Source organism: Rana temporaria, chromosome 1, assembly GCF_905171775.1.
Source record: "Rana temporaria chromosome 1, aRanTem1.1, whole genome shotgun sequence".
Taxonomy (NCBI): domain Eukaryota; kingdom Metazoa; phylum Chordata; class Amphibia; order Anura; family Ranidae; genus Rana; species Rana temporaria.
Genome location: NC_053489.1, coordinates 73,382,590 through 73,395,800, shown reverse-complemented (window position 1 = coordinate 73,395,800; position 13,211 = coordinate 73,382,590). Strand labels below are relative to the sequence as shown.

Below are 13,211 nucleotides of genomic sequence, written 5' to 3'. Positions count from 1 at the left end.
GGGGGGTAGAACCCGTGGGTGCTGGTATGGACTGAGGGGGGGCACTAGTTTTTTTTTTTTTTTGCTTTTTTTCCAATTGCCGGGTGCCAGCAATTGCAACCGTGAGTCAATTTAAATGTGATTTGACTCTTATTTTTCTTTAGAACATTTTTAATTTTTGATGCAGCATGTTCTATACATGGTACACATGCCCCACTTTACAGGTAGACTAAGGGGACCCCCAGGCACTATATTTAGAGGAATTGTTCATTTTTATTGTTGCACTTTAAGCATCATTAGAATCACTGCTCCTGAAAAAAGTTAAAATTGGCAAATTTTTGTGAAGGAGGGGGTGTCCCTGAATGGCAGCTTGGAAATGTGGTCACCCTAGACGTAATGTGAGGGGGGTGCAGAGCCAAGGGGGCTGTGATGTGAAGGGGGACAGAGCCAAGTGGACTGTAATGTGAAGGGGGACACAGCCAAAGGGGATGTGATGTGAAGGGGGTGCAGAGCCAGGGGGACTGTAATGTGAAGGGGGTGCTTAACCAAGGGGACTGTAATGTGAATGGGGACAGAGCCACGGGGGGCTGTGATGGGGGGGGTGCAGAGCCAAGGGGGCTGTGATGGGGGGGGGGGGGCAGAGAACACTGCTGTGGGAAGAGGATGCTGTAAAGGAGGGCAGAGGACACCACTGTGGGGGCAGAGGATAGGGAATTGTGATCTAAGAAAAGGGGGGGCTGTTATGTGAAGAGTCTTCTCACAAATTTGCGATTCGGACCTCTGACTGTTACATGTAAACAAAAAGTGCCAGAAAAAGCCCAGAATGGAAGTGGATATACAAGAAAAAACGTTTTCTTGCAATCGCTATATTATAAGTATATACTGTGTACACCTCAGTGCAGGGATGGATTGTTATTCACTGGTTGTTATGCTTTGTGATCCTGAGAAAAAGATGTCCTTGGCTGCTTGAGAAGAGATAACTTTGCTGGACATGACAGAGTTCTATGTAATGTACAGAGTCAGTGTTTGTATTCATTCCTCTCTGGGTACTATGACAGACCACGTGCTCGCAGCTGACTGTGTGGGTGGGAAGCGCCTCTGACCAATCACAGAGCAGATTACATCTCGCTCTCCCTTGGTCCACCAATCAGTAGGCAGCTCACAATGTGCGGGTGAAGTCTCCAGCCTGAGTCCTCTTCCTGCTTGTCAGTGTGCAGCCTGATCCATGTGATCCTGTCCTGTGGCTCCATGACTTGTCAGGTAAGGTGGGGGGAATGGCAGTGCAATGTGCTGCTCTGTGTTGGAGTAGGGAGTACGTAGTAACAGTAGCAGTGTACACAGGGGGTCCCATACAATGATTAGGAGAAGAGACCGAGAATGACAGTTTGTTTTGTGCTGACAGTCCTGGGGTGAGATCAGAGTGCAGATCTGGGAGAACCGGTTCATCTACAGCTTTCCCAAGTCGCCTGGCATAGAAAGATCCTTCCATCGACTCGTCTTCCCTAACTTATCCGCCATTTCTTTGTTTTCTGGAACCCCAATTTATCCCTGGTCCACACCTATGCAATTTGCCATGCGAATTGACAGATCCAAATCGCATGGCAAGTCGCACCTCATTTCCGTTCAAATTGCTGCAACTCACGTCCCTGCAGTACTTCTTTTCCGATTTCACTGTAACTTGCATATATTCGGACGCAAGCAGCAGTGAAATCGGATGTACAAATCGGAGTGATTTGCGGCTTTTAAGTAGCGAGTCCACCCCGGTCTGAACCAGAAGGGCATTTCGGGGCGAGACTTACTAAAACTGGTGCAGCTGTGCATAGTAACCAATCAGCTTCCCAGTTTAAGCCCTGGTTCACATTTGAGCGATTTGTCATGCGATTTGATAGGTCAAGTTGCAGCCTATTACTGGCAATGGCACCGTTCCAATCGGTGCGACGCCACACATATTTGCAAAAGTAGTTCCTGTACTGCTATTGGCAACTTCGTGTGCGACTTTAATAGACATCTGTGCATGAAGCCACATAGATGTCTTTCAAGTCACACGGGAAGTCGCAAATGTAGCTTTGAAATTGTGCGATTTTAGATGAAGTCGCACGATTTCAAAGCCGCGTTCAATGTGAACAAGGGCTCGGCCACCCTGGAGTTATGAGCTACCCGCTCTGCTACACCTTCTTTTGTGGGGTGTCAGGGGTCACGTGACCAGTGGTGGAGCACGTTTCAGACAAACTGAGGGAAGGGCCGCATTTTGCATCACTGAGCCAGGATCGGAGCATAGTTGGTCAGTGGCAGTGAAGAGAAAGGGGGATCATTTTGTGGACCATCTCCCAGCTGGATGTGGGCCGTCTGTAGGCTGGATGTGGGCCGTCTGTAGGCTGAATGGGGGCCGTCTGTAGGCTGAATGGGGGCCGTCTGTAGGCTGGATGGGGGCCGTCTGTAGGCTGGATGGGGGCCGTCTGTAGGCTGGATGGGGGCCGCCTGTAGGCTGGATGGGGGCCGTCTGTAGGCTGGATGGGGGCCGCCTGTAGGCTGGATGGGGATATTTGTGGGCTGGATGGGGGCCGTCTGTAGGCTGGATGGGGATATTTGTGGGCTGGATGTGGGCCGTCTGTAGGCTGGATGTGGGCCGTCTGTAGGCTGGATGTGGGCCGTCTGTAGACTGGATGTGGGCCGTCTGTAGGCTGAATGGGGGCCGTCTGTAGGCTGAATGGGGGCCGTCTGTAGACTGGATGGGGATATATGGGGGCCGTCTGTAGGCTGGATGGGGATATTTGTGGGCTGGATGGGGGCCGTCTGTAGGCTGGATGGGGGCCGTCTGTAGGCTGGATGGGGGCCGTCTGTAGGCTGGATGAGGGCCGTCTGTAGGCTGGATGAGGGCCGTCTGTAGGCTGGATGAGGGCCGTCTGTAGGCTGAATGGGGGCCATCTGTAGGCTGGATGGGGATATTTGTGGGCTGGATGGGGGCCGTCTGTAGGCTGGATGGGGGCCGTCTGTAGGCTGGATGGGGGCCGTCTGTAGGCTGGATGGGGGCCGCCTGTAGGCTGGATGGGGATATTTGTGGGCTGGATGGGGGCCGTCTGTAGGCTGGATGGGGATATTTGTGGGCTGGATGTGGGCCGTCTGTAGGCTGGATGTGGGCCGTCTGTAGGCTGAATGGGGGCCGTCTGTAGGCTGAATGGGGGCCGTCTGTAGACTGGATGGGGATATATGGGGGCCGTCTGTAGGCTGGATGGGGATATTTGTGGGCTGGATGGGGGCCGTCTGTAGGCTGGATGGGGGCCGTCTGTAGGCTGGATGGGGGCCGTCTGTAGGCTGGATGAGGGCCGTCTGTAGGCTGGATGAGGGCCGTCTGTAGGCTGGATGGGGGCCATCTGTAGGCTGGATGGGGATATTTGTGGGCTGGATGGGGGCCGTCTGTTGGCTGGATGGGGATATTTGTGGGCTGGATGGGGGCCGTCTGTAGGCTGGATGGGGATATTTGTGGGCTGGATGGGGGCCGTCTGTAGGCTGGATGTGGGCCGTCTGTAGGCTGGATGTGGGCCGTCTGTAGGCTGGATGTGGGCCGTCTGTAGGCTGGATGGGGGCCGTCTGTAGGCTGAATGGGGGCCGTCTGTAGGCTGGATGGGGATATATGGGGGCCGTCTGTAGGCTGGATGGGGATATTTGAGGGCTGGATGGGGGCCGTCTGTAGGCTGGATGAGGGCCGTCTGTAGGCTGGATGGGGGCCGTCTGTAGGCTGGATGGGGATATTTGTGGGCTGGATGGGGGCCGTCTGTTGGCTGGATGGGGATATTTGTGGGCTGGATGGGGGCCGTCTGTAGGCTGGATGGGGATATTTGTGGGCTGGATGTGGGCCGTCTGTAGGCTGGATGTGGGCCGTCTGTAGGCTGGATGTGGGCCGTCTGTAGGCTGGATGTGGGCCGTCTGTAGGCTGGATGGGGGCCGTCTGTAGGCTGAATGGGGGCCGTCTGTAGGCTGGATGGGGATATATGGGGGCCGTCTGTAGGCTGGATGGGGATATTTGAGGGCTGGATGGGGGCCGTCTGTAGGCTGAATGAGGGTTGTCTGTAGGCTGGATGGGGGCCGTCTGTAGGCTGAATTGTTTGTCTGTTTGTGGTAAGGAGGACCATGGACCATCTCTGCTGTTACGGGGCTGTCTGTTCGCTGGATGGGGATGTCTCTCTGCTGGATTGCTGTACGTCAGGGTTATAGACTGGCAGCTGGTCTCTCTACTGCAACAGATTAGTAAGGGCTCTACCTTCTCGTTATTCACAGCCAGAATCTCTGATTGGCTGCCAACACCCTGCAACCTTTTATTGGTTGAATCTGTAGACAAAGATATATCACTCAGATTTAACCAATAGTAAAAAGGCTGCGGCAGCCCATCAGAGGCTAAGGCTGTGAATAATTTTTGGCTGTGATTCTGCTGATGAATTTGCTTTGTCCAACCACAGCACGAGAGGCAAGGGGAGCCAGCAGTAAATTTCTACTGGCCAGTCGGCAAGGGGTTAATTATTACGTCAGTGGCACCTCCAACGTGTACACAAATTCCTGACCACCATAGCAGTTTGTGTTAATAGGATTAAGGAAGGATAACTGGAATCCTCCTTTAAGGCTTTGCTCTTACAGGTGGACAAGGTGCTGTGAAAACAGGCAATTGAGCCACCGTTTTACCGCCCCTCAACCACCCACTTAAAGAAGAACATGCAGGTACATCAAAAATGTTCCGTTTAGTGGGGAGCAGTACTACCTCCAAACAAGACCCAATGCAGTGGAGCCACACCACAACCAGGTGCAATCCATGCAGGTATGTTGCAGGCTTTTTAGCATTAAAACAGTAAAAAGGTGACATTTCTCTTCCCCAACCGCCTGCCAACTGCCTTCTGAAAAGCAATCCACCATGGATGCTTTATTTAGAGGTAAAAAACAGGGCCTTAAAGCTCATTTTTGCAATGATTTAAAATTGTTGCGTTGTGTTTAAAGTGTAAATGAAGTCCCTGTATCTACAGGTGGTCGTGTTGTACTTTGCAAAAAGTTCTGAACTAGCTGGCGTTCGATCTGAAAACATAACCGTCCCCCAAGAAATAACATCCAAGCAACTGTGGGAGAAAATCACTTCATTGCACCCAAGGTAAGAGACCACAGACATGTGACACCATGACCTGGGATATGGCACGGAACATTTCCCACTGATACTGATTATGAACAACAATCGAACTCCTCCACCAGTCAGTCCCATCCCCCCCACAGTTAGAACACACATGAGGGAACACATTTAACCCCTTGATGGCCCTCTAGTGTTAACCCCCTTCCCTGTCAGTGGCATTTATACAGTAAATTTTTTTACCAAAAATATGTAGAAGAATATATATCGGTCTAAACTGATTAAATGTTTTTAAACATTTTTTGAGGATATTTATTTCAAGCAGAAAGTAAAAAATATATATATTTTTTTAATTGTTGCTCTTTTTTTGTTTATAAGGCAAAAAATTAAAACTACAGAGGTAATATAACAATTATCTTTCTCTACAGGCTTTGCATTATTCAAGATTTTGTGGTCCTCGCTGTCCGTCAGGAATATGTTGCTATTGGTGATGAGGTCATAAGATTGCACCCTGGCGACGAAGTTGCTGTCATTCCTCCTGTCAGTGGTGGCTAGAACTCTGAGGTATGTGATGTCTGTGTTACTAAAGCTAAATAAATAATGTCAGGATACAAGAGCCAAGTGCATTCTTATTTAAGTCCTTTGTATATTTTATCTAGAGTTGTGTAGAATCCTGCATAACACACCTTCTGCTCTTTTCCTTTGTGTTAAAGCCCCCTTTAATAAAGACCAGTCACTGCTCCCCTCTCCTTGTGCAGGGTGACTGGTCTTGTCTCCGCCCCCTCCTGTAGTTTTCTGCAGGCTGTCTGTGGTGGGTGGAGACTCCTGGGTCCCTCCCACAGCTCTGCTCTCAGCACAGGCTATGTACAGCACAGTGATGATGTCACTGCTACTTATATATGATATTACTGGTTTGCAAAGGCATTTAGTGCACATAGTGGATTTATATTCTTTATGACTATGGAGATATAGTTTTAAAATGATTTGTACCTGGAGGTCCGCTTTAAAGGAGAAATATAGCCAAAGCTTGTTTGGATGTACTTCTGTGGATCACAGGAGTGCAGGTCGTTCTGCAGTCCTGTGACCCATTTCAGCAGACAGCGGGCTGAAGAGCATAAGCCAGCCTGACCAGTGAGCATGGGGGGGAAAGGGGGGGGGGTGAGAGCAGACAGCGGGCTGAGGAGCCTAAGCCAGCCACTCCCTCCATAGCCCACCAGTCCAGGGAGCATGAGGGGGAAAAAAGGGGGGGGGGGTGAGAGCAGACAGCGGTGTTAGATCACTCGGTTCTCAGTCTTAGAGCCTGCAGGGAACAAATGCAGCATCCACCCAGGCAAGTATGATTCTTGAAAGAAAAAAACTGTACTTCTCTTTTAAAAAAAATGAAAGGGCATCTTTGAAGGGTTAACAAAGTGTCTTTAGAGCAAAACCTTTTTAGATAGATAAGCTTAGGCCTCATTTACGTGACCAGTAGAACTTGCTGCCACCTGAAAGGGATCTGTGATGGGTGATACTGGGTGATACTGCTGCCTCCTCAATGCCTTTTTTCACCCCCCCCCCAGTCCCAAGTGAAATTTGTCTTATGTTCATTGATGGACACAGTTCTTCTGATTCTTGACTATGAGTTTATAGCACCACCTACAGGAGTAGGTTGCTAGAAATTACCATCGCAAAACCGTCTCTCAACCAAGCGCTGATCTCAAATTTTTATATACTCTGTAACCACCTGGCATCCTTTAGCTTTTATTACTCATGGCTAATTTAGTACAATCTGTGATTTGATTAGCTATAGTGAAGGGCTGCAGAGACATTGGGGGTCTCCCTGATGTTTCCATAAGGAGTTCAGTGGAACCTTGGATTACGAGCATAATCTGTTCCAGGAGAATGTGTGTAATCCAAAGCACTCGCATATCAAAGCGAGTTTCCCCATAGAAGTCAATGGAAATGAAGATAATTCGTTCCACATTGACTTCTACAGCATGCAATACCACATGTGGCCAGAGGTGGGGGGCGCCGGAGAGACTCGGAAATACTAGGAGACCGTTCAGATGAACTCAGAAAGGCTCGGGAACGGAGTATTTCTGAGCGGCTCAGAATAGCTCAGAGTGTCACTAGCGCCCCTACACATCTGGCCTAATGCGGTACTGCACACCACAGAGGCTTGAGCCCTGCTTGTTTTGCAAGACAACACTCACAAACCGACTCAGAATATGAAAAAAAAAAAATGCTGGTATTGCAAAACGTTCGTTAACCGCGTTACTCAAAATTCAAGGTCCCACTGTACCTGTCACCTGCTCAATGCTATCACATAGGGGGCTAAAATGTTATAAATATAATTAAAAAATAATGTTTAAAGCAAGCTTCCCCACCCCGTCTTGTGCATGCATGTGATGCATATGCACAAATAGGGCCTGCATGCATATTACAGCTGCGCGATTCTGGCTAAAATGAGAATCGCGATTCTCGCTGCGTAACATCATCTTTCACATTATACAAAAAAATGGTCTAACTTTACTGTTTCGCTTTTTTTTTTTTATTCATTGAAGTGTATTTTATCTAAAAAAAAATGCGTTTGAAAGACAGCTGTGCCACTACAGTGTGACATAAAATATTGCAACAACTGACATTTTATTCTTTAGGGTCTCTGCTAAAAAAATGCATGTAATGTTTGGAGGTCCTAAGTAATTTTCTTGGCTACTGATTTTAACTTGTACACACAACCATTTTTCACGATGTTAAAAATTACATTTTTTTTTTATGTCATTAAAAACTATTGTGTGCAGGCTCCAGAGCATTTTTAGCGACGTTAAAAATGGCCATTAGAAATTTAGAACCTGCTCTAAATTTTCGCATCGTTTTTAACGTCGTAAAAATGGTCGTGTGTAGGCTTTAACGTCATGAAAAAAAACGTGCATGCTCAGAAGTAAGTTATGAAGACGGGAGCACTCGTTCTGGTAAAACTACCGTTCGTAATGGAGATAGCACATTTGTCACGCTGTAACAGACTGAAAAGCACGAAGACTGAAAAGCACGAAGACTGAAAAGCGCGAATCGTCTCTTGCCAAACTTTTACTAACACAAAATCAGCAAAAGCAGCCCAAAGGGTGGCGCCATCCGAATAGTACTTCCCCTTTATAGTGCCGTCGTACGTGTTGTACGTCACTGCGCTTTGCTTGAGCATTTTTTTTCACAATCGTGTGTATGCAAGGCCGGCTTAACAATAATTGGGTTGAAATTTTTTTTTTTTTTTATAGACCATTAAAAACGGTCGTGTTTATGCGGCATTAGTCTTCATGTGGTTAAACTGACCTGATTTACAGACCAAAGTTCTTCCCTTTTGATCTAAAAGAAGGAAATGTTTCAATGGGGTTTATTTACTAAAGCTGTAGAGTGCAAAATTAGATTCACTTCTGCAAAGAAACCAATCAGCTTCCAGGTTTTATTGCCAAAGCTTAATTGAACAAGCAGAAAGTAGAAGCTGATTGGTTTCTCTGCAGAAGTGAGACTGATATTGCACTTTCCAGCGATAGTAAATAAACCTCAATGTTTCTCTTTATCTCCCAGCCCTCTGAGGAATGTTGATAAACATTTGCCAGCTTTTTTTTTTTTTTTTTTTTTACTGCTCTGCACTGTAATCGTGGAAATGCTGGATTGAGATCGCGAGGGGGGTTGAATTGTGATCAATATATATATATATTTTTTTTAACGAATAATCGTGCAGCTCTAACGCGTATGTAAACGGCAATTGCGCGTGTGTGGTATCACAGAGTACATCGGAGTGAGCAATAATTTGTAGCGAACTCTAAACTGATAACGCGTGTAATGTCAGGCAAGCACAGTTTTGAGTCTTGACATGTTTGGTATCTATCTACGTGATTCAAACCCATCTTTTTTTATCTCACCAAAAAATGTGCATTCTAGTATGTTTGTGAGTACTAAAATTATTTGTAGTAAACTCAAACGCAATATAAAACCCATTTTTTCAGTGACATATAAAAGCATCAAGTAGAATCAAGTTGGTAGATACCAAAAATGTCAAGCCTCAAAATTGGGCTTGCCTGTAAATAGCTTTACAGGTTATTAGTTTAGAGTTAACCATGAATTAGTTTCTAAACATATGCATTTGATTAACCACTTGCCGCCCGCCAATGACAGATTGACGTCGGCAAAGTGGTTGTAGAATCCTGACTGGACGTCATATGACGTCCTCAGGATTCTGAGCCGATGCGCGCCCCCGGGGGCGCGCATCGCGGCGATCGTTGTTGCAGGGTGTCAGTCTGACACCCCTCAACACCGATCAAGGTAAAGAGTCTCTCACGGAGACTCTTTACCACGTGATCAGCCGTGTCCAATCACGGCTGATCACGATGTAAATAGGAAAAGCCGGCAATCGGCTTTTCCCCACTCGCGTCTATCAGACGCGAGTAGAGGAGAGCCGATCGGCTGCTCATGTGACAGGGGGGGTTTGTGCTGATCGATTATCAGCACAGCTCCCCCGAGGATGGCCACTAGACCACCAGGGATTAAAGGACACAAAAAATGGATGCCAATCAGTGCCGCAATGGATGCCAATCAGTGCCCACAGGGCATCACTGATTGGCAGGCATTGTTCGGCACTGATTGGCATCCATTAGTACAACACATACGATAGTGCCCATCCGTGCCACCTATCAGTGCCCGTCCATGCCGCCTATCAGTGCCCATCTGTGCTACCTATCCGTGCCCATCTGTGCCCCCTATCCGTGCCGCCTATCTGTGCCACCTATCCAAGCCCATCCATGCCGCCTATCAGTGCCCATCCGTGCCGCCCATCAGTGCCGCATATTAGTGCCCATCAATGCCACTACATCAGTGCCACCTCGGTGCCCATCAGTGCTGCCTTATAAGTGCCCGTCAGTGCAGTACCATCAGTGTCCATCAGTGAAGGAGAAAACTTACTTATTTACAATGTTTTATAACAGAAACAAAAAATAATATTTTTTTTTCTAAATTTTCGGTAATTTTTTTTTTTTTTTTTGCAGAAAATAAATATCCCAGAGGTGATCAAATACCACCAAAAGAAAGCTCTATTTGTGGGTAAAAAATGATAAAAATTTAGTTTGGGTACAGTGTAGCATGACCGCACAATTGTCATTCAAAGTGCAACAGCGCTGAAAGTTAAAAATTGGTCTGGGCAGGAAGGTGTATAAGTGCCCTGTATGGAAGTGGTTAAAGTTGTGTGAATATCATGTTGGATAAAAAAAATGCAACTTACACCATGTTTATTCTACAGGGCCTCTGCTTTCTAAACATGTATAATTGTTTGGAGTTTTAGGTCATTTTCCAGCATAAAATGCTGATCTTAAAGCGGGGGTTCACCCAAAAAATAATTGCCGAAATAAGCCGAACGTCGGTGCGGCTCTATACGGCGCCTGCGCACCGACGTTCGGCAACTCGTGACGCGTAGTATGCGGTCGGAAGCCTGTCAATCAGATAGGAACGCCCAGTCCTGCAGAAGACATACCCGGAAGCGGCGGTGAAAATATGGTATGTACGGGGAAAAAAAACAGAAAAAACAGCCGATTGTCATTAGGACAACTCGGCTGAATATAATGTTAAAAATTTATTTTTTGGGTGAACCTCCGCTTTAATGTGTGTGAAAAATTTACCCTGGACGGGAAGTGGTTATAGTAGAACTCAAGGATTTGTTTTTTGATAGTTATAACCCCTGTCAGATTTATTTTTATTTTATTTTTGTGCCATCTGTGTCCCATTGGGGATATTTGCCATCACTTCCTGTCCCATAGCCAAAACAGGAAGTGAGAGAAAATCCCTGCAAAGTACGGGAATTCCTTGGGGACCCCAGGTCACCAGAAATAGTGTTCCCATTTATTACTTTTCTGGGGTCAGCCCAATATTGGGATTTTCTTTTACTTTCACTTCCTATGATAATGTTAAACAGGACAAATGGAGAGGGCGATTCTAACGGGGTAGAGAGAGTGGGCCAGATCCACAAAAACCTGGCGTAACTTAAAAAATCCCATTTAAGTTACACTGCCTTAAAGTTTCTACCTAAGTGCCTGATCCACAAAGCACTTATCTAGAAATTTCAGGCTGTGTAACTAAAATTCCGCCGGCGCAAGGCGTTCCTATTCAAATGGGGCGAGTCCCATTTAAATGAGGCGCGCTCCCGCGCCGGCCGTACTGCGCATGCGCGAAGTTACGTTACGCCGAGTTTTGAGGATCGCGACGGCTTAAAAAAGTTGCGTCGGGGGAAAAAAAAAAAAATTACAGCGTCGCTCGGCATGCATTCCTGAGAGGGAGAACTCCATGCCAATTTTCAAAGAAAAAACCGGCATGGGTTCACCCCCCAGGAGCATACCAGGCCCTTAGGTCTGGTATGGGTTGTAAGGAGACCCCCCTACGCCGAAAAATCGACGTAGGGGGTCCCCCTACAATCCATACCAGACCCGTATCCAAAGCACGCTACCCGGCCGGTCAGGAATGGGAGTGGGGACGAGCGAGCGCCCCCCCCCTCCTGAGCCGTGCCAGGCCGCATGCCCTCAACATGGGGGGGTTGGGTGCTCTGGGGCAGGGGGGCGCACTACGGGCCCCCCCACCCCAGAGCACCCTGTCCCCATGTTGATGAGGACAGGACCTCTTCCCGACAACCCTTGCCATTGGTTGTCGGGGTCTGCGGGCGGGGGCTTATCGGAATCTGGGAGTCCCCTCAAATAAGGGGGCCCCCAGATACCGGCCCCCCACCCTAAGTGAATGGATATGGGGTACATCGTACCCCTATCCATTCACCTGTAGGCAAAAAGTTAGTTAGTAAACACACAACACAAGGCTTTTTAAAATATTTTATTATTCTGCTCCGGATGCCCCCCCTGTCTTCGTTATTAGCTCAATTACCAGGGGGGGCTTCTTCTTCCGCTCTCCGGGGGTCTTCCACTCTCCGGGGGTCTTCTCCGCTCTCCGGGGGGGGGCTTCTCCGGACTCCGGGGGGCTTCTTCCATCTTCTCCCCTCTTCCGCTGTTGACTCGGCGAACCCCGGTTCTTCTGCAGATGTCCGGTGCCTTCTTCTTCAGTGCTGGCTGCCTGCTATGTTTGTGTGTTAGCTCAATTTCTAACAGGCAGCCAGCGCGGTCTTCTGTGGCGTCAGGGTCTTCTCTTCCTTTCTTCCGATGTTGCCTCGTCGCCTGTTGTCGCTGTAATGATGGAAGCGCGCCTTGCATCCCATTTATATAGGCATCACCGTCCCATCATGCTCCGGTAGGTACCCATGTGGTGGGTGCACGTGGGTAGGCACCCACCACGTGGGTACCTGCCGGAGCATGATGGGACGGTGATGCCTATATAAATGGGATGCAAGGCGCGCTTCCATCATTGCAGTGACAAGATGCGACGAGGCAACATCGGAAGAAAGGAAGAGAAGACCCTGACGCCACAGAAGACCGCGCTGGCTGCCTGTTAGAAATTGAGCTAACACACGAAGATAGCAGGCAGCCAGCGCTGAAGAAGAAGGCACCGGACATCTGCAGAAGAACCGGGGTTCGCCGAGTCAACAGCGGAAGAGGGGAGAAGATGGAAGAAGCCCCCCGGAGTCCGGAGAAGCCCCCCCCCGGAGAGCGGAGAAGACCCCCGGAGAGTGGAAGACCCCCGGAGAGTGGAAGACCCCCGGAGAGTGGAAGACCCCCGGAGAGCGGAAGAAGAAGCCCCCCCTGGTAATTGAGCTAATAACGAAGACAGGGGGGGAATCCGGAGCAGAATAATAAAATATTTTAAAAAGCCTTGTGTTGTGTGTTTACTAACTAACTTTTTGCCTACAGGTGAATGGATAGGGGTACGATGTACCCCATATCCATTCACTTAGGGTGGGGGGCCGGTATCTGGGGGCCCCCTTATTTGAGGGGACTCCCAGATTCCGATAAGCCACCGCCCGCAGACCCCGACAACCAATGGCAAGGGTTGTCGGGAAGAGGTCCTGTCCTCATCAACATGGGGACAGGGTGCTCTGGGGTGGGGGGGCCCGTAGTGCGCCCCCCTGCCCCAGAGCACCCAACCCCCCCATGTTGAGGGCATGCGGCCTGGCACGGCTCAGGAGGGGGGGGGCGCTCGCTCGTCCCCACTCCCATTCCTGACCGGCCGG

At 48.8% G+C, this 13,211-nt stretch overlaps 1 protein-coding gene across 1 annotated transcript; it reads left to right on the top strand.

Moving 5' to 3' along the window:
* The first annotated feature begins 1,111 nt into the window (after window positions 1-1,111).
* On the top strand, window positions 1,112-5,647 carry LOC120928221 (molybdopterin synthase sulfur carrier subunit-like). Its single transcript, XM_040339330.1, has 3 exons — window positions 1,112-1,239; window positions 4,989-5,110; window positions 5,512-5,647. The coding sequence occupies exons 1-3, from the start codon at window positions 1,228-1,230 to the stop codon at window positions 5,636-5,638; spliced, it is 261 nt and encodes an 86-aa protein (XP_040195264.1). The 5' UTR covers window positions 1,112-1,227; the 3' UTR covers window positions 5,639-5,647.
* Window positions 5,648-13,211: the final 7,564 nt, after the last annotated feature.

Coding starts and splice junctions, on each gene's coding strand:
- LOC120928221 (XM_040339330.1), top strand. Junction 5,111..5,511: donor ATCACTTCATTGCACCCAAG/GTAAGAGACCAC, acceptor CTTTCTCTACAG/GCTTTGCATTATTCAAGATT.